Raw genomic sequence first — 21661 nt, 5'->3', positions numbered from 1 at the left:
CCGATTTTTTGATTGACTTGTGCGTTTGATTGGATTGAAGATCAGTTTTTGTTAGTCAGTCGTTCAGCATCTGAACAGTCAGGATTCTCCACAAGTGTCCATATGTGGGTCAGATAATTAATTTTATCCATTATTCTTTAAAACCATGTCTGAGCGGAAATTGTTGGAAAATTATTCAAGAGCAAACCTGCAAACTTCTCAGTGCATAAATAACCTCGAATGGCATCGTATTGTAATGTCGTCCCACGGTGTCTTTAATTGCTTGCTAGTACATCATTCGGTGATTTATCGTCTGGGGACCTAACGATTCTTTTGCTGTTGTTTACACAAGTATTCGTTGCCAGATAGGTATGTCTCACGTGTACGTATAGCGAGAATTTGCTGCACTCAGACGTTCATACGCCGATTTGTGCATGCTTGTATGCCGCTGCTATCGTGTGGAACGCTACAGCCCGGGAATCAATATTTCGATGAATAATCGCATAAAACGTCGCGTTCGTCAGCTGAAAAGTGTTCGAATATCGTTTATTAACTCTTATATCGCTACTATGTTAAATGAAATCATTTAGCTATTTTTATTTCTAATTGTTTCTTACCTGTTAATTTAATTCAAACTTTCTTCTCGATGCTAAATGTTATTAATCTTCATAACCACCTTGTAGGCATCTATAAGAATGTATAGGCATGGAAAGTTGAAACGATAATAACCACATTGAAACTGACAAGCACTTCGTATAAATTTACGACAGGCATGCATCCACTTTCATTTTTGCGCCCTACATTCCGTCGTGATCGACGTTGTTATCCTCCTCTTCCTTTTCATCTTCGTCCTCTTCATCCCCTCCAGCCGACGTACAAGCTGCAACAAACAGCAGCAGCAGCAGCATCTGATTACCAGGTGACTAGGGCGATACCGCTGTTTGCACTCGTGCGATTTTTCACCAGGAAATATTTTAAAAACGGCAAGAAGTAAAAATGGCGACGGTTAGATTTGCTTATCAATATCATTTTCAATGTTTGCATTATTCATGAGATCGTAAATTTGTTCGCCCTATGCAAGAATAAATTGCGTTTGCGTTGTGTTGTAATGTGCACAATGGACGCAGATTTAAACTCGATAAGTAGGAAATAAATTTTTCGTATCGCATTAGTGACGTGCACGCTGATTTATCATGACAGGTCATTCCCAACCCCCACTTCAACTCAGAAGAAGCAGCCAAGAAGTTGCGGGCGGCCATGAAGGGTGCAGGTCAGTTGGTGGTCATCTGCTTCATTTCATCTTTTAACCTGTCTGGAAAGAAAGTTACACTGTTTGTAAACAATTTTTAATTTAGGTGCCGATGAGAAAATTATAATTGACGTCCTTGTGAGTCACGACAATGCACAAAGACAAGAAATAATAGATGTTTACAAAACTTTATTCGGACGCGTTGGTTGATTTATGGATTATTTGCAAGCGAGGAAATTACAATTTATATACATGGAATTTGTTTTTTCATTGTATAATTTTTTAGTAATTGGCTCTAATGCTTATCGTTTATGTTAAGGTATTTGTAAATATTACAGGATCTGATAAAAGATTTGAAGGCTGAGTTGGGCGGCTATTTTGAAAGTACGGTGGTTGCACTCATGACTCCGAAGTACGAGTTTCTCGCCAAGGACTTGGCCAGAGCCATGAAGGTTTTTGTTTTGCTCTTCATTATCTCATATTGAATGAATGCTCAAAAGGTTGAAAATTACGTAAGACAAAAATTGAATTCTTTTATCTGATTGTAGAACATTAAACTGAAATTTTTGAACATTTGGAGATTATTTGTAAAATTTTTGTAAATGTCAAGGGAGCCGGTACGGACGAGACAGCCCTGATTCAAATCCTGTGTGCGCACATGAACAAAGATCTGATTGAAATAAAGAGTGCTTATAAAAAACGTAAATTTTCAATACATTTTAATAAAAATTTATTAAAAAAAATAAATTTAGTTTGCCGGCTATTTAAATAAAATAGCAAAATACACTTCAAGTGCACTGGATGACAATATCAACAAATGGTAGAAGATTATGATTGAAAATTTATATCTTAAATTTAATTGCAATTGTTTAGACATTTGCTTTGAAAAGATTGGATTAATTTCTGAGCGAAACTTAATTGTTAAAGTGACAGGACGTGAGTTGGAAAGTGACATCATAGAAGATACGAGCGGGCACATCAAACATCTCCTGGTCGCACAAAGCAATGCTTTCCGAGAGGACGAGGGCCCCGTTGATTACGACAGAGTGGAGAAGGATGTGGACGAAATCAACAAAGTTTGTTTATTTTTATTGTTTGTTTTTTATTAAGTACATTTTGTTGAAATTTTTTCGTTTTTATTTATTTCACAGTTTAAATCGCTTGTTAACTATTCGCTCATCGACCAATCTAAATTATACATTTATTTTAAAATAATTTTTTCAAAACTGCCTCAACTCAGGCAGCCAAGAAAAAGTTTGGAGCAGATGCAGAGACATTCAATGCCATTCTATCGAGTCGTAGTTACAACCAGTTGTATGCAACGTTTGAACGGTACAAAGAGAAATATGGCGAGGACATTGAGGACACCATCAAGAAGGAAACTGGAGGAAACCTCAGAGATGGTCTGCTTACCATCGGTCAGTTAACAACAACCCTCATTTCTCATCATCATCTTTCATTTCAAAATCAAAATTTGTCCACTTTCTTGTTTCGTTTTTTTTGATGTTTTCAATTTTCTATTGGAAAAATGGCAAGAAAAAAATTAATCGTTATGACGTGTTAAATGTTTAAATAAAACAATTTTAAAATGCCAGTTTTATAATAAACGCCGAAATAAATTAATGCAAAACAGTGCAGTACACGAAAGATCCCAGCCTCTTCTTCGCCAAATGTCTGTACAAGAGCATGAAGGGGGCAGGCACCGACGATCGAACGCTGATCAGGATCATCGTCACCAGATCGGAGGTTATCCATTTACCTTTCTTCTGTCTTTGCACATGACATTTGCCTTATTTTACGAGTTTGCTTTCAATTTTTTGAAGCGTCATACGCTTATGCACGAGGTTCAAGCGGCGTTCAACACTGTTTTTTTAACTGATTTCGTTTTTTGAGAGCGAAGTTAAGCGAGCGGTTGAGAAAAAGTCGAAGAGAAAAAAAGACATACATAAAGTTAAAAGAATTTCCAGTTTAAAATTAAAGATTAAGTATAAGAACGTTAGTAGATAAAAAAAAGGTTCTAAGAAAAATAACTAACTGTTAAACTTCATTTGCCGTGTTTGTGCTGTTCAAGTATTTAAAAGAGGTTATAGTTTTATTTGTACATACAAGTGAAGAGGAGTAAGGACCAATAACTTGAAAATGTCAAAGCGGACCAAACAACCCAAGTTCGTTGAAGTGGGTTATTAATTGAGTGCTAAACACTACTCACTGCTACAGACGATTTCGCTATTAAATTAATAAAATTAAAATTCAGATTAACTTTAAACATAACCAACTAACCAAATGTCAAATGAAGGATGACCTGGCATCGATAGCTGGAGCATTCTACGCCATGTACGAACAGCCCCTCTCAGATTACATCTCCTCCGACTGCAGTGGCGATTACAAACGTCTCCTACTGGCTATTCTGGGAAATATTTAAAACATTTTGCAGTGTTTTATTTTGCATGTTGTCCGGTAAGCTAAAATGATTAATTTATTAAAGTTAAATTCAAGTCATTTTTAAAGGTGAAACTAATTATTGTAACGCGTAACGAGTGAATCCGCGCGACACATTGTTGCATTGATATTGCTTTTGGCATTGTATACATTCTCCTTGTCCAATTTCATAAAAATGAGATTTAAAAAATTTTTAATTTAAAAGATCTAAAATTTATCTGATTGTAACCTTAAAATTTTCAATTAATTTTCCGTACGTGTTGCTATATCTATTGACTATTTAAAATACTTTCCGTTCTTTTGTTTCCAGTATTTTACATTATTCATTGACTGTAAACTAAAATTCTTACGTTTGATATTCGATCACTTCCAATGAATGTCCGTTTGTCATTGATCAATTTTTGGACTGGCTGGACGTTGTAGCAGCATGCACACTAACACAGTGGCTGTGTATTTAATAGGCATGTCGCTAGTAGCAGCGAAGCGTTAGTAGCTAGCAGCAACACTTCCACGCCCCATCATGCTAAACGAGCGATCGTCATCTCGCGATTGTAGCAGCCTAAACAACTTGAGTTCTCGTTCCACGTTTATTTGTTAGTTTGCTATTTTATGTTTCGTACACAAAATCGTAGATAGTCAATGCAAACATAAGCTCGCAAGTTCATCTTAATATTGCAATTACGAACGTAGGTGGCCCACCGTCGAACTCGAACGCCGATCACTCCTAGCCGTGCTAAATACGAGAACTGTTGTTATCCGTAGCTCACAAATACTAACTGTTTTTATATTACACTGTGCTTTATGTGTTGCATGCTTTTTATATTTCGAAATTCGTTTCTACAATGTGAATGATGCTTTTTAAATAGAATCGTCAACAAGTGAACTGCTTATTTTGAATTTTTTTCTACATCAGTCAATTTTCTAAAATTGATAAAAGAGCGGGTTTCTAAACATAATCGAACAAATCGCAGCCACGATGTTAAATGTACTATTTAAACATTATTATGATCTGCTCATCTGTCATTGAAAAAAAAAATAAATAAAATAAATTACACGAAGAGACGAACGAAAAGATACATAAATCAAATAGAGGAAATAAATAATTCAGCGAAAACACATAATTGCATAAGGTGTATATGTACATGGTGTGAAGTTTGATATTGGCACTAGGATTCAGCACACAACCATCATACAAAGTCATTAAAAAAAGAAGCAAAATAGGGCACAATCAATCAGACCACACCATTCTCATCAGACCCGTCGAAAATACCATGTAACAGCTGCAAAAGAATCTGTAAACAACATATAATACAATTTCCCGCAATGAAATGCAAGTTGAATGAGCATAACTGACATTAAGAGATTAGTTTGAGAGGAAAGGATAACAGAGTTAACGTATGAATTCATAAGTGCTTGCCTATAAATCACATTAAATTACAGCTGTGTTATTACTAAATGTTATTGCATATAAACAGTCCGTTCATTCCATGGAGCAACAATGGAAATGATTAGAGAAGAAATGAAGGAAACCATTGAAGATGATGAAATGAACGCTTTAAATGCCCTACTGTAAGTATGACCTAACGACACACACAATGTTGTTACACCTCGTTACTGTTTTAATTTTCTAAATAATATGAATCATAAGAAAGTAAAATGAAATAATAATAATCTAAAGGTTCATCTTTCCTAAAGCATATCTAACAATCAATTAAACAATCTGTCAGTATCTCCCTCGTGTCCTGTGATAATGTTGTTGGAAACTTGATGTCAAACTCAATGATCAGGTCTCCTCTGTCGTTAGGCTGATGGGGGAGTGGCAGACCAAGTCCCTTAATGAGTCTCGTAGAAGTGGGTCCAATGACCCCATCTGTTTCCAGGGTTATCTTTGTGAGGCTGCCGAGTGTTGGTATGAACAGTGTGCTTCCACAGAGAGCCTGAAAAATATATTTGCAAAACATTTATTTCATACCAACCAAGGAATTATAATAAATTAACTCTCGCCAACAAATCTACAGTGGCTACTGCACATGCACGCACACTTGAACCAGTTGACGTAACCATCCAGCTGCAATGAATGCAGATGTCTACTTCCACATTAACAGGAACGCCGCAAAATAATAAGGTCAAATACTCGTTTTAAAAAAATAAAAAATACTTACATTTCACAAATAAGATCAAAATCAAAATACAACATCATAACATTTTCAATAAAATATCATCCAACTCAATTTTCACATCTTTAGAATCAAAACACTTAATTAATAGTCTTCATAAAGCAGCCAATGAGATGTACGTTTGTGATTACAGCTGATAATGAAATTTGAGTTGTAATGCTCAAACACTTCAGTAATTTTTTTGAAAAGACAATTTATCTTTGATACAATAAACATTAAATTAGTTCAGAGAAAAGCATTCATTGCAGGCAAGTTATTTCATTACATTCAGTAAGAGATAGATACATCCTGTTTCATGCTTCTACGATTAGCAGTACAACAAGTTACTGTGATTACCACAGCCAGTCCAAGATAAGGATGTTGAAGAAATAGAAACCACTGAAACCAGACCAAGTTCTGATCCAACCTAGAAACAGTGTCAATCAACATGTCGATCACATACTTGGAAGCTAATCATGAAAAACCGACATTTAAACAAAAAAGCTGTTTTAGGGACGAACAGTAAAAACGTTAGAAGATTATTACAGAAAACATTTAAAGTCCGACAAAATGATGCCAACAACAAATAATGCCATCAATATAGTGCCACAACAAGCGACTGAGGCACATTATTATTATTATTACAACAAACACGTAGAGTAAAGATACACATGAATCAATGCAGCAAACACTTCAGCATGTGGTAGGTGAGGATCTATTCAATCAAACTCTGACCCTGCATCAGCAATGTCAGGCATCTTCTTAACCATCGTGCTGCCCATATTAATTGAATGACATAATGGTATTAGCATACTGAGTTATGTTTAAATAAGATTTTCATTTATGTGAACTGGAACCTACAAAGAGCAAACACAAATTTTTAAAATTATTACACAAAGAATGGCAGAACAAAAAACATCTAGGCAAACATCGTGCAGACCTCTCGAAGAGTTATGGGTGCCTTATATTTGAGGTTGTTGCCTTCCCTGGTGAATGTCGAATGTGGTTTGTCTTCCACGATAAACACGATGTCGGCTGGAAGTCGACTGCTGTTCAATCTATCTCCTTCCTGAGGAAATGTCATCTGAATGAGGGCGCAACAAAGTCAGTTCACATTTAACAACCACAAACTTTGAATAACATTACATTGATATGAAAACTAGAAATATTGAAAAGTTTGAGTTATAATTGTGAAGTCAATTTTAAAATTCATATTCAAAAGAATATAAAATATAAATAAGGATCTTTGGTAAACAAAAGTAGCAACCAGAATAAAGTAAAATAATGATCAATGATCGGAAAGCTACCTTCGTTCCAGCCAAGCAACCTTTTTTAACATTGACATACAGCAGTTTGTCTTGCATGGAGATTGCACCAGTTTCCTCGTTGATAACTCTCCTCGTGATTTTCATCTTCTTCAGTTTGCCAGTGAGAACATCTTCTAGAGAAATTGGAAGATTGTACGTGATGGGCTCATCTTGCACTTTTGTCTTGTTTCTCTGGTGAGACGACCCTCCAAATTCTATCCAGTCATCATTGTCTAAAAAAAATTTAGAGTCGAAGTTGTTGAAATTAAAACCCCCTGCACCCCGGAAAAGTTCATCATTTTCCCTGAATATATCATAATCAGTAAAATCTGAACTACAAAAAAATGTTCTGAAGGTCTCAAAAGGATTGCGCGAGGTAGATGAGAACCATTGATTCTGAGTGCTCGTCGATGATGATGATGTCGATTCCCCTCCATTTCTCGGACCTTCTTCTCCATATCTGTCATATAAGGTACGTTTGTTTGAGTCATTAAGAACCTCATAAGCCTCAGAGACATCTTTGAATCTGGCTTCGGCATCGGCACTTTTATTTTTATCTGGGTGATATCTGAGAGCCATTCTGCGATATGACCTTTTTATGTCATCTGAAGTTGCATTTCTAGCAATACCAAGAATCTGGTAATAATCCTTACCCATTTCTTTTAATTGGAAGGGCCAATCCAACCTCTTTTCTGTCAAATATAAAAAAAGTTAGTGTCAGTACTTAATCACTGCTGGAAATTTTTATGTATCTATAAATGGATATCGTTTGATTTTTATAAGTTCATCATAAATTTATAAAAACAAAATTTTTTTTCATTGAAAACAAATTCGCCAAAAATAAACTGACCGTTGTGAAAATTTGATTTCTAGATCTAAATGGCAAATCACCTAATTCTGAGTCAACGAGAACCCTGGTTGACGAATCGTCCTCTTTGCTACTTTGCTTTGCAATGTGTTTCTGTTTGCCTATTTTATGGAACAGCTATAGTTAAAAATTTTAATAAAAATATGATATTATTTAATATTTAATAATATTTAATAATTTTTGATAAGTATGATAGCTAGCAAAAAAAAGAGCTACATAGCGAGCCCCATATGAATGAATGAATTAAGAATTAATGAATGTTGCATATGCATGCATAAGCATATGCATCATTCATCGACATACATTCAAAATTCAAGGCTGTTTTACAGTATTTAGTAATTAAAATAAACATAAAAAAATTAATAAATGAACAATAAAGAATAAAAACTTAAAAAGTAATAAACAATTGAATAAACTTACTAACAATTCGATTAATAAATTCAGTAATTAATCATGAAAATCAAGGTCATTGTTAAATTAAAAAAGAAAGGCCAACAAATCAACGAACCAACCTAACTACCAATCACATAACCAATCCGGAAAATCGGAGTTCGCCAGTATCTATACATATATATATATTGGAAAAATCTTTCTAGAAGAGTCCTCATGGTTTGTTTATAAACAAGAACATATGCAGGCTGTGTTGCAGGGATGTGCTCGGTGCAACACAATATTGTAAATTTATGAGAGTATGTGTGTGTGTGTTTGCGTGTTTTATTAAATGTTTGTTAGTGTGAGTGTATATTTTGAAACAATTTTAAATTTTAAATAATTTTATAATTTAAAAATTGTTTCAAAAAATAGTATATGTAAATATGTTTTATTAATTGAAAAAATGAATAAGAAATAGTGGCATCAGTTCCGTGCATCGCCCACCTCTAAAAAAGTTAATTTAAGAAATAATAACAACTATGGCATTACGTAGTACTTTAAAAAATTTGCGGCTTAAAAATCTTAATTTTGACCGATATGCAAACGTTTTAGGATATTTCAAATATGCCGTAACAAGTAGCTCTGTAAGTTTCTCTAGGTTTCAGATGTTGTCAATGATCGTAAGCGCACAGTAAAATGCATTATTTTACTTGATTGCATACTTAACTATTATAATTATATTGAAAGCTATAAAGTATAATTAAATTAAATTTTTAAGAACATTTGACCTTATTTATATTAATATCATTTATTATAATACAAAATATAAAAATTAGTTGAAATAATAAAAATTAACTTCATCCCTTTTTTACCATCATCAATCTCAGTGCACTTTTTGCTTTGTTGGCTCTCTTTTCCTTCTGCTTTTTGCTGCTAAGTATTTTTTATTTTAAAAATGTTGCTTGTAAAGAAGATTATCTTGTGGTTGATTAAAAGTTTATTAATTTAATAACATCTTTAATTCAGGTAGTCAGTTTGCCACCTTTTGTTAAAATTGTTGAAGTTGGGCCTAGAGATGGCCTTCAAAATGAAAAGGCATTAAATTTTTCATGTTCAAAATTAAAATTTAACATTTCATCATAAAATTTGTTCCTATTTTCATTTTTTTAAACTCATTTTGCAATTTGCTTGCAAACATCATAAATGTTTATCTCATTCATCTGTAATATAAATTTTAAATGTTGACCACCATAGATATGTCATAAATACAATATAATGCTCAGCTCAAAATACATTCCAATATAATTTAATTGAAATGACCAAGATTTATAATTAAGTTATAACGAGATGTCCAACTTGTTATAAGAAAATGTTTATTTATTCATAAAGTCATCAATTTTTTATTTGAAAATATTAATATCTCAAACTTTGTGAATATTTTAAATTATATACATATTTTGAAATTTTTCAAATAATCATTTTATTGTTTCAGGAGATAGTCCCAACCGCAGTGAAAATAGAATTCATAAACAAATTATCTGAAACTGGCGTCAAGTTCATTGAAGCAACAAGTTTTGTATCAGCAAAATGGATTCCTCAGATGTTTGACAATGCACAGGTGTTACAGGGCATAACACGAAAGCAAGGCATCACATACGCAGCTCTCACGCCAAACATCAAAGGTCTTGAGAATGCAGTAAGTTCTGTTGTCTGTTTATTGCACAATATATATGTATATATAAATAGTGTTTATATATCACATGTTGGTGTTTATTTATTTTTCCTTGAAATGTAACTTGCAAAGATGAAGGCTCGTGCAGATGAGGTTGCAATATTCAGTGCTGCGTCCGAAACATTCAGCAGGTAATTTATTTTTTGAGATTTAATTTTATTTATTGAGTGACTTTATTACATCACATTTTATTCACTCCTCTGATGCCTTGGTTTTAAAAATGGTTTCTACTTTGGAAGAATCTTTTACTCGGTATGCTATCTCCTTTGATTGCACACACAACATCCATTATATTTATGACAGTAATATGTATATTATACGATTGCATGCTGTATTAAATAAATTTTTAATATGGAGTTCACTCAATTTTTGTTTTTCGCTATAAGTTGAATAGTTCAGCAATTATCAATTTCAATTATTAACACATGGTCTTTATAACGCCATGACAGGAAAAATGTCAACTGCTCTGTGCTGGAAAGTCTGAAACGATGTGAGGATGTGATGGAGATGGCAAAAATCAACAACATTCCCGTTCGCGGGTATTACTACTGCTCTGTGTGTGTGTTTGTGTCGGCTGTTGTATGTATACATTGTATGTGTGTGTTGGCTGTTGTATGTATGTATGCATTGTAGGTGTGTCTACAGTTGTATGTATGCTTTGTATGTGTGTGCTTGCCTAGATAATGAAAATCTCTTCGTTGAATGAAGTAACAATTTTGATTGACACTTTCCTTTATATTTTTCAAACAGTTACGTTTCATGTGTCATTGGTTGTCCTTACGAGGGCCTCATAAAACCTCAAAAAGTTGCAGAAGTAAGTAAACATTTTTGCACATTTGCAACCACTGCTACAATAACCATCACTTACCGCATAACAACACTACTGCTCAGTGAGCATTTCAGCCTAAAATTCTCTTAGGATGGGACTTGAATTTTTTTAAAAAAAAGTTGACAGCCATTTTTTTGCTTATTCCACATTTTTTTGTAATTTATGCATGAAAACATATATTTTGTACGCAATTGTTTTTTAGAATATAGCTGTTGCTGGAAAGGCTGCAACTTATTGGAACCAAAATTTATAAAAATTACATAGAGAATTTTTTTAATTTAGAAACTTGAAAATGATTTACAATCAACCGTTAGAAAAATTGAAAAGTTAAATTGGAAGTTAACTAATGCTGAACATGCTGTGATTTTTATCAATAATTGTTTGTTCAAAAGTTTTGTTCAATAACTTATTAGTTTATTTGTTAATTCAATTACGTTGATATGGTAGCAGAATAGTAGAGGCAGTAAAAAAAAGAAACGACGGTATAAACAACTCATGATGCATCAGTCGATAAGAAATTCAATACAGTCAGTCTGAGGAATATTAGAACAGACAGAACCATCTGACATCTTATATGAACACACGTACCTATATAAGAACACATAGAAGTACACATGAATTGCGTGAATATATTACGTTTAGACGACTTCAATTTGCTTAAAAAAGTAATGCCCATGTTTTAAGGCATACTAGCAAACATTCATAATAAGATCGATATATATATATATATATATATATATATATATATATATATATATATATATATATATATATATATATATATATATATATATATATATATATATATATATATATATATATGTTGGTAATAGACCATAATTTTTACAATATTCTATAAATTCTACCGAATGTTTGGCGTTAATATGTTTGTAGTTCGTTTTTTCGATTTTTCTCACTAAAGTTTTTTGGTGAACGTTTAGTTTATTAAAATTCAAAATAAACTTATTTTTCGAATTCATGCTGCAAATAAGGCCATATTTTTGGTGAACGTTTAGTTTATTAAAATTCGAAATAAACAGAGTGGTGCTATCAAATCTCATTTGGACTCAACACACTCAATCACAATTAGCTGTGAAATCCTCGACAGCAACACCAAAGTAATATACCAGAACAGCAACTACACGCATCTTAAAATTGCAGAAGCAGTCCTAATCGACATCAATAAACCAAAAATAAATATACAACAAAAAATGACAACCTCACTTCCAACCCAGCGCTTAACCAACAACGAAAACAAAGAAGTAATAAAAACTAGCATCGTAAATAGTGACAAAGAAGAATATGATGCTATCGATGAAGAAAAGGAGACCAAAGAAGATGACCAGCCAATTAAGAAACCTGACACCTAATTCGCATCAAAATTCAATTTTACAACACCAAAGTTAATTTTTACAACGTCAAAGTTCATCTTGACAAAGTCAATATTTCCCTATATATACAACAAGGAGCACTGATGATGATTCATTCGGAATCGAAATATGGCCTTATTTGCAGCATGAATTCGAAAAAATAAGTTTATTTTGAATTTTAATAAACTAAACGTTCACCAAAAAACTTTAGTGAGAAAAATCGAAAAAACGAACTACAAACATGTTAACGCTAAACATTCGGTAGAATTTATAGAATATTGTAAAAATTATAGTCTATTACCAACATTTACTCGAAGTTCTGCGACCAACCGACGTAATCTAACAATCGAACAAGATCGCGAGAAGCGACTGCTCCATCTCTTTCGAGAATTAGAAGTTAAAAGGAAGGTAGTTCAAGACTTGTCGAATCAACTCACTGAATTGTTGAATCAATGGGATCACCGTGATGTTGATTGCAGTGTCAAGAATGAACTAAACTTATGCCGGAAAGAATTTATAAATGCATATATGCAATCATCAAAACTAAAACTTCATAAAAAACTGACCAATCTGATAACCAAAGGAAACAACAATATTATGAAAGACCAAAGAAGTAATAAAAACTAGCATTGTAATTAGTGACAAAGAAGAATATGATGCTATGGATGAAGAAAAGGAGACCAAAGTAGATGACCTGCCAATAAAGAAAACTGACACCTAATTTCCATCTAAGTTTATTTTGACAAGTCAATATTTCCCTATATAAACATCAACCGCACTGATGATGATTCATTCGGAATCGAAATATGGCCTTATTTGCAGTATGAATAAACTAAACGTTCACAAAAAACTTTAGTGAGAAAAATTGAAAAAACGAATTACAAATATATTTACGCCAAACATTCGGTAGAATTTATAGAATATTGTAAAATATATATATATATATATATATATATATATATATATATCATATCTCTATAGTATATAATATATATATATATATATAGAGAGAGAGAGAGAGAGAGTGTGTGTAAGAGAGAAACAAGCACATATACAGATACTCGTGTGTACCCATCCAGGTAGCAAAGATATTGTGCGACATGGGCTGTTACGAAATCTCCCTCGGTGATACAATCGGTGTCGGTACACCGGGTACGATGAGATCCATGCTCATGGAAGTTATCAAGGTATTTGTTCCATCATGCTTCTGCATCACTGTTTGATTCCTCTAACATAAATAACCGGCTTTTTTTTGAGGAATTTTCCTTACATTTTTTCTTATTTTAAAGTTATTAAAAAGGTTTAATGAATTTTTGTTTGCATGAAGGTTGTGCCAGTAGATAAGTTAGCAGTCCACTGTCACGATACATATGGACAAGCGCTTGCCAATATTTATGCTTCATTGGCTGTTAGTTTCGTTATTATTACGAACACTTGATATCTTTACGACAATTTTTTACTTTTATTTATTTATCTTAAACTCACTAATAATTGAATTGATTTTCGTAAACGATGTTTGACCTTGACATTTAGTTGGGAGTGTCAGTGGTTGATAGCAGTGTGGCAGGATTGGGAGGGTGTCCGTACGCCAAAGGAGCCAGTGGGAATGTGGCGTCCGAAGATGTCGTCTACCTGCTCAATGGACTCAACATTCAAACTGTAAACGTTATTCATCTGGCTGCCCATTATTTTTTTCATTAAATGTAATTCATTTGATCTCGAGATCAAAGAAATCATCATGACTGCCATAGATTTTCAATTTCCTTTACATTCTGTTTTTGTTGTTGTAAGAGTTAAATTCCATATATATTTTATGTTGATAACAAATATTTGTTGGTTAACATAAAAAATAAAATGATATTTGAATAAATATTTATTCATTTATTTAGGGAATCGACTTGAACATGCTGATTGATGCGGGCATGTACATATCTGCAGCCATCAACAGACCGACACACTCTAGAGTTGCTAGGGCTCTTAGGCACTGTCACTTGTGATTTCGTGTTGTTTCTCTGATTTTATATGTATTCTATTCCTTGTATGTAATGTGTTTGACGGTAATCTTTGGTTTGTTTGGAAGATTACATTGTTAGCAATATTGTATACTATCCAGTAATTGATTAAAATATATTTTGTCGTTGTTTATTTCCGGTCTGATTTAGCTGTTGAGTTTATTGATCTTATAAGCATTTTTGCTGTTTGTGAATTAGAAAATTTTCAATCGATTTCTTGTAAATACATACGTATTTATTCATTTGTTTATTTGTGTTTAGGTTGTTTAACGAATCGTCGTGTAGATTTGCGTCTAAAATGTTAAAAACGACAGACTCTGTATCAATTTTGTCGATATTTTTAAGAATTCAGTAAAACTTCACAGTAACAAAAACATTGCATTGGCTTCTTTCACTTTTGAAGTTTTTTTTATTTTCTGAGAAACAGATTTGTTATTTATAATAAATATAAAGAAACGTTTAACTGGTTCATTGAAATTTAGTGGTTCGTTCAGTGGAACAACAAACATTATTTTAACATTTTGCATGTTTTTTTTTCCTGCAGACCAAAAATCAACGTCGTCATTCTATCTCACAAGCATCCTACATCAACACGTGAACCATACGATCACATAACATGCACAATTGCACAAGACAGCAGACACACGGTGATTTCACAAAAACGAAACAGAGCCCAATTTCATATCAATCATCCTACATATACTTATATAAATTGGAGGCATTGTATTTAATCACGCTTGTATTCAATGGTTCGTCGTCTTCGATTGTTCCATCTCCCCAACAATCATTTTATTCATCATAATAATAGCACGGAGAGGTTCACCTGAGCAGATCATAGGTGTGCAATTATATTTTATTTATCTCATTACCATTATAGTGGTTTCTATAAATAATTCGTAATTTGAAATGTGTTGCACCTTCATTTTTTAAGTAATTAAAATTTTGTCCTGCTTTTTGAATAAAAATGCCCGAGTTTATTTTTCTCGTTCTTTATCGTTACCGAATTCATATTCTTAGCATTTTCAAAATATATATCAGGTTAACAACTGCGTGTATGAGTGAGAATTTGTCGACCTGCTAGCTGCTACATGCTGATTGTTTGGCATAAGCCTACCTATACTTGATACTTGATTGTACTTATCTATCTTTCGTTAAGTTTAAGATAAACGGTTAAACAGAGATATGCAGGCACATATGTAGACGCGTTGGGATATTAATTATTTTTTAGAATTTCAATAAATAACTTATATAACTATAATTTATTACTCATAATCTTTAACAACGACTTGTGAGCAAGTTTTAAATTTTGCCTCTAATAAAGGACCCATTGTTTTGAAGCATTAAGAATTTGCACTCATTAAATTGCCTTGCCAAAAGTGAGTTGATGTAGATAGCAGGTAGGAAATTTATGCTTTGTTACTTGGAGTCATTTAATATTTATGAACTCGCTGTTCGATTCAAATTACAAAATTTATCGGCACTTAGTTAAGTGGTATGATGCATCATTGGGAACACGACCGACGTTTTGGTCTGGTTCCTACTTTCAAAAATATTACAAATTATGAACAATGGCAAACTTCTTCTCTTATTTATTGTAACTTGTAAATAAGAATGCACCTAATGAATCAAATTCGGCTTTTTAAATCAATTTACAAGTAGTTGTTATTTCTATTAATCTCAGTAAAAAGATATAACTATGTGGCACTCGATAAAGAAGTATCTTCAACTGTAGAGCACATTACGTGTGTGTGTGTGTATTCCATCAGACAAAATGTCTCATGTGAATAATTCCTTGATTGATTTATTTTTGTCATTTGATGTTCCTTCAATGATGAGGCTGTACAAAATATGGGACGAACACACGTTGATTGCATGGTCTCACTTATTCTTCAAACTTCTATTTTGTAATTAAATTTCAAAAAATAAAACAGAAATAAAAAATTTTTGCGTAATGTAAAAGTTCACAAAAATTCTATAACCAATTTGCTGAATAAATACAAATTAATAATTACAATAATAATAATTATTGTTATAACAACAATGGTAATAATAAATGAGTACATTAAAAAATCATGTATTAATTCATCCATATGAATTTGAAAATATTTATACATAAGAAAAGCTTATAATAAATGATTAAAGAGATGTTTTACGTAGTTAGACACAAATATGGATGACGATGACAAAGAGGAACGGAAAAAACAACTGAAATACACCACGTACAAGCATCAGCGTTCACACAAACAACAACAAATAACAAAACAAACCAGCATGGTTGAAATTTTTAACACATGTGCTTTCCATTATATTTATTATTGTTAAATCAAGGATCTCCAGACATCTATCTATCTATATATCTATTTATTTATTTATTTATCTTCGTAAAAAAAACAGCCTTAGAAATATGTTAATTGAGTAAATAAATATTAATCAATTCATAATAAAACAAAAAATAGTATAAATCACACATACACGCACAAATCTGTCCATATATATATATATATAAACAGTCTTAATCCATTATATATATATACACACAATTACACACACACACACACACACACACACACACACACACACACACACACATATATATATATATATATATATATATATATAACAAAAAACCTAATTATAACGTTACTGGAAATATGTGGTGTGTGTGTAATAATATATATATATATATATATATATATATATATATATATGTGTGTGTGTGTGTGTGTGTGTGTATTAAAGTACTGAAAACTATGTTCATTGATTGTTATTCTGTGCGTCTAGAAGTGGTGATCAATGGGTTGAAACCATACCAATGCTTACATGAAATTATTTCAACTTCATTATATAGAACACACACACGCACATATATACACACTTATCTACATAATCTGTAACGTTTAGTATTTTTGGGTCTAAGCTATTTGCTTGAGTTACTGATTCTCTGTCTCTCAACCCAAATAAAAAAAAACAAGTTAAGATTATTTTGAAGTTTGAATGCATGTCGAGCTAGTGTCCAATAAAGATTATTTATGGGCGATAATAATTACTTATAGCTACGATATAGATTCGTTCTTCGTGCAAAATTCATTTGAATATTTCATTCCAAAGTACATTCATATCGCTTACCGATATAAATTCTACTTACTAGTAACATTTCCTACTTAATTTTTCAAACTAGACGTGATAAAAATTTATAAAATCTGTTTAAACAACTAATTGTCGTACAAAGCATATCTTGTTCCATATTGCATCTTACAATAAATATCTTATGTAAAGATTACTACTAATCAAAATCTGACGACCAAACAACTTAACCGTTAATAATAGGAGCACTCTAAACTGATACTTTAAATATAAATTTGAATAGAGCTTATGCATGCATGTATAATCTATAAACAGCGTGACAGATATTTTTGCTGTAATATACACGAGTACATACACAGGTCTAATAAAGACATGCAATGCACGTGCATTAATAAATTGGTATATGGAACGTGTCAACCTTTACGTTCAGTCACAAGTGTAGACCTACACCTTCCTAGCAACAACAACGTTCAGTATTTTGTGTTGTCTACTAAAATAATAAAATCAACAATTAAGACAATTAACTTGACAACATTTTCATTTATTATAACTACCTATTTTTTGTTTTTGTTTATATAGAGTTTTTCTAAAAATTGCAAATGTAATTCGTTACGCGTGAACATGTACTTACACGCGCATATATGGATAGTTAATAAGCCTGCACTATCCTGCATCATCGACTAGGATTTCTTTATGTCGTGCTGGTGTTTAACTAAACTATCATTGCATGCAATGTTTACAGGTAACTTTTGCAAGCAGTCTCAAGTACGAGATATGGGAATAAGGAGGTTGTAATTACCAAGAAATATATCCACGAAAAGCCAAAAAAAGTATTTTACTTTAGAGTATGTATACGTCACGAATGTTGTACGTGGCACTAGAAAAAAGGATCGAAAAATTAAGTAAATTCGAGGAGAGTAGAGATAAATAAACTCAGCTAATCATATTTCATGCGTGCTTATCACACATTTCTTCATACCATTTCTTATATTCAACGCTAATTCCACATCCGTCGTTGAACTCCTTTTAAATAATTCACAAGCTTCAGGAGAAGTCTCAAAACAAAAATAAAGTCTGTGAATAAGCATTGTTGATTTAGTGCTTGACACTTCAAAGAAAAATTAATAAACAATCTTACAGACTGAGATGTTTTTGCAGAAAATCGTAAAGTAACAGTGAAAAGGAATGAATGAAGGGATGCATTAGATTAGAACAATAACAAAACTTAAGATACTTTTTAGAAGCCGATAGAGATAAAAAGCTCTATAATGGTGATAAACTGAAGCCAAAAATCAAGATTTTCATTTAAAAATATGAACAATTAATAATTAATAGACAGAATTGTGGTACTTGTAGTACATCGGGTGTAAAAATGTTAAAATTTTAACCTGATGGAAACTAAAGGTAGACTTTCGTAAATATTATACAAAAGAAGTTTTTGAGTAGTGACCGACAATATGTGTCAAAGTAAAAGAATATGAAATTGTTGAGTAGGTAGGTGTGAACCCTCAAAAAACTGCTAAAGAATTAAAAGGTCTTAGGTTGAATGACTAAAGTAAATTTTTAAAATCAATCTTTTTATGTATGAGATAAAATTTTGTCCCGAAAGTAAATTTTTTTAATTCTTATTAAATTGTTTTATAAAGGATCAAACTGAAACATTGAAATATGAAAAAACGTACTCTCGTGCTTACATTCATTATGTAATGGAAAATTTATCCATAATTTTTGTAAATGATGTTTATTTATTATTTGTCATAATAAATAGATAAACATAAGGTTATATACATATATATATATATATATATATATATATATATATATACATATATCATACTGCTCAGTTGCGATTATTAGAAGTACATAAAAAAGGTAAATAATGCCAACTGTATCAAGTATTTGCTTGCATTAAACTAAGATTACTCTTTAGATCTATTTACTACCAGCCATTTTAAAAACCCACAGATATAAAATTAAATGTTTTAAAGGCACACGGACACACACACACACACACACACACACACACACACACATATATATATATATATATATATATATATACACATACATATGTATATATACATATATATATATATATATATTTATATATATATGCACACACATATGTATATACATATATATATATATATATGCACACATATATGTATATACATATATACACACACACAAATATATATATATATATATATATATATATATATATATATATATATACATACATAGAGAGAGAGAGGGAAATTGAACAATTGAACACAATAAATTAAAATTTCATGGCTCTATAAGGCAGTGTAATGCCCATACAAAAATTGACAATTTCTGTTTTGGAAAAATAACAATCCCATTAGAACTATTGTTGTTCATTGTTGTTTGCTAAAGAGAAAATTTTGAAAAGCAACTTTCATTTCATACAAAAAAAATATGTTTCACATGATTAAATACATTCGAAATGCATTTAATTGTTGTTTTTTTAGTAGTTTTATTTTAGTCAACATTAAGTTCGTTAAACAACAATAAACACAACAATGTATATATATATATATATATATATATATATATATATATATATATGCATGTATGTCATATGTATATATATATATATATATATATATATATATATATATATATATATATATAAGTATATACACATATATAATAAAAAGCATTTTACACAAGTTATAGAGTTTTGTAACCCCCCATTTATGGTGTGGCTGTTTGCACATAGGACCTGCAGATAACATGAGTGATAACGATGATGGTGGCGATGATGACAACGATGATGATGATGAGTAAAACTTAACTTTTAAAAGTTTAAGAAATTTAGTAGTAATTAATCATCATTACACATTCGAATAAGCTAGATAAAAACTTAATTTATAGGTCATAAATATTGTTAATATTATAATTAGATTGACCATCAGACTCAATAAACTTATGAAGAACAAATCTCAAACGACTGAAAAAAGTCATTGAAGAATGAAATAAAAAGGATTTTACAAGCGAAACAAAATTGAAAAGACCAAGTAAAGAACATAAAGTAACGCATCAACAAGAAACCCGATTATTACTATTAATAAAACTATTAATAAAAACATAAACGACATGCACAAAACAAACAAATGAATCTTAACAATTTTTTATGAAAAATATATTTTTTGCATCCTGTATAAATTTCGTCCAAAAAGATTTAATTTCAAATTTATAAAAAAAAGCACCAGTATCACAAATGTAAAAATATCACCAACAATAAAAGGTAACGCACACGAAAATATATTGAGTGAACCAATCAAAGAAACAAAAAAAACTTGAACATTATAATTCTTAAGTGAAATGGGATAAACAGGAGTTTTGTTGCAATATTACATCTAACACCTATATACACAAAATGGCTTGGCCACACACTTTAAATGAAACAAAAAAAATCGCTTTAATATTAACAAAAATAAAATAAAACACATTTCCATATTTTTTCCAACAAAAACAACAAATGAATAACCCAAAGTTCCAAGAACAAAGAACCAAAACTACGTACAACAATAACTACAACACAAATAGTACGATGGCAATCATGAAAACAAGTTCAGCATTAAAAAAAACATGAAAAACAATAACTGCTATAAATTAAATGTTCCTTGGGCAATATAATTAGCATGAAAATGATCTGATTTTTCTCAATTAAGAAATTAAAAATTGAAAAATATCGTTAAATATCTATCTCGCCAATAAAATGTACAGGTATTATTTATATTAGCACCATTAAATGTTTGAATATTAAGCTATCACTAAATGCCCTTGAACTATCAAATCTTAACACATTTATATATATTTAATTACAATTAAATGTATTTAATAATAATAAATACATTTTGTTATTGATTTTTAAAAGGTTGATAAAATGCATGGTTATGTTCTCTTTTTCTTCCAAAATCTACGTCATTTCATAAATCAGCAAGATATATTTGTTAAGCTCTAAAAAATGAAAACCCAACATTTTGTCTCTTAAAAAAGCTCTCCAATGCTGATGTTGATTAAAATTTTTAAAAGAAAAACCACCAAGTTGTTTACGGAACGTCAGCAGGCATGAATAACAAAACATTAAAAAAGTTAAGATACTGACTCCTCAGTCTGGCACCGAACAATCCTTACTGTGAAACAATTTCTTAGTAGAGTAGTTTAAAACATAATGAAATGTTCTTATCATGATATTCGCATTCGTTCTTTGAAGTGCTTTTCAAAATGTTAAAAA

General features: G+C 31.3%; 3 protein-coding genes across 3 annotated transcripts; 2 read left to right on the top strand and 1 right to left on the bottom strand.

Annotated features, from left to right (window-relative positions):
* The first annotated feature begins 913 nt into the window (after positions 1-913).
* Positions 914-4550, top strand: HELRODRAFT_185477 (hypothetical protein). The gene is made up of 9 exons (XM_009016620.1): positions 914-984; positions 1180-1249; positions 1335-1429; positions 1567-1680; positions 1839-1929; positions 2156-2304; positions 2469-2646; positions 2862-2974; positions 3525-4550. The coding sequence occupies exons 1-9, from the start codon at positions 976-978 to the stop codon at positions 3648-3650; spliced, it is 945 nt and encodes a 314-aa protein (XP_009014868.1). The 5' UTR covers positions 914-975; the 3' UTR covers positions 3651-4550.
* Positions 4551-5367: 817 nt separating this feature from the next.
* HELRODRAFT_156778 (hypothetical protein) lies at positions 5368-7787 on the bottom strand (the record flags this gene model as incomplete). Its single annotated transcript, XM_009016619.1, has 4 exons — positions 5368-5604; positions 6764-6907; positions 7131-7405; positions 7466-7787. The coding sequence occupies 4 exons, from the start codon at positions 7785-7787 to the stop codon at positions 5368-5370; spliced, it is 978 nt and encodes a 325-aa protein (XP_009014867.1).
* Positions 7788-8900: 1113 nt separating this feature from the next.
* HELRODRAFT_185476 (hypothetical protein) lies at positions 8901-14835 on the top strand. Its single transcript, XM_009016618.1, has 10 exons — positions 8901-9014; positions 9397-9465; positions 9863-10066; positions 10175-10233; positions 10552-10641; positions 10853-10916; positions 13381-13488; positions 13629-13709; positions 13835-13960; positions 14191-14835. Exons 1-10 carry the CDS (start codon positions 8910-8912, stop codon positions 14296-14298), a joined length of 1014 nt encoding a protein of 337 aa, XP_009014866.1. The 5' UTR covers positions 8901-8909; the 3' UTR covers positions 14299-14835.
* The last annotated feature ends 6826 nt before the right edge of the window (positions 14836-21661 follow it).

The sequence above is a fragment of the Helobdella robusta genome (genome assembly GCF_000326865.2).
Source record: "Helobdella robusta unplaced genomic scaffold HELROscaffold_19, whole genome shotgun sequence".
In the NCBI taxonomy this organism is placed as follows: domain Eukaryota; kingdom Metazoa; phylum Annelida; class Clitellata; order Rhynchobdellida; family Glossiphoniidae; genus Helobdella; species Helobdella robusta.
The sequence above is the reverse complement of the archived record's forward strand: the minus strand, read 5'-3'. Positions and strand labels throughout refer to the sequence as shown.

Excerpts from the sequence above, each read along its gene's own strand:
- HELRODRAFT_185477 (XM_009016620.1), top strand. Across the intron at positions 1,930-2,155 it reads AAAGAGTGCTTATAAAAAAC|TGACAGGACGTGAGTTGGAA; the intron begins GTAAATTTTCAA and ends TAATTGTTAAAG. Across the intron at positions 2,647-2,861 it reads AGATGGTCTGCTTACCATCG|TGCAGTACACGAAAGATCCC; the intron begins GTCAGTTAACAA and ends AATGCAAAACAG.
- HELRODRAFT_185476 (XM_009016618.1), top strand. The coding sequence starts at position 8,910 with ATGGCATTACGTAGTACTTTAAAAAATTTGCGGCTTAAAAATCTTAAT. Across the intron at positions 9,466-9,862 it reads ATGGCCTTCAAAATGAAAAG|GAGATAGTCCCAACCGCAGT; the intron begins GCATTAAATTTT and ends TTATTGTTTCAG. Across the intron at positions 13,710-13,834 it reads ATATTTATGCTTCATTGGCT|TTGGGAGTGTCAGTGGTTGA; the intron begins GTTAGTTTCGTT and ends CTTGACATTTAG.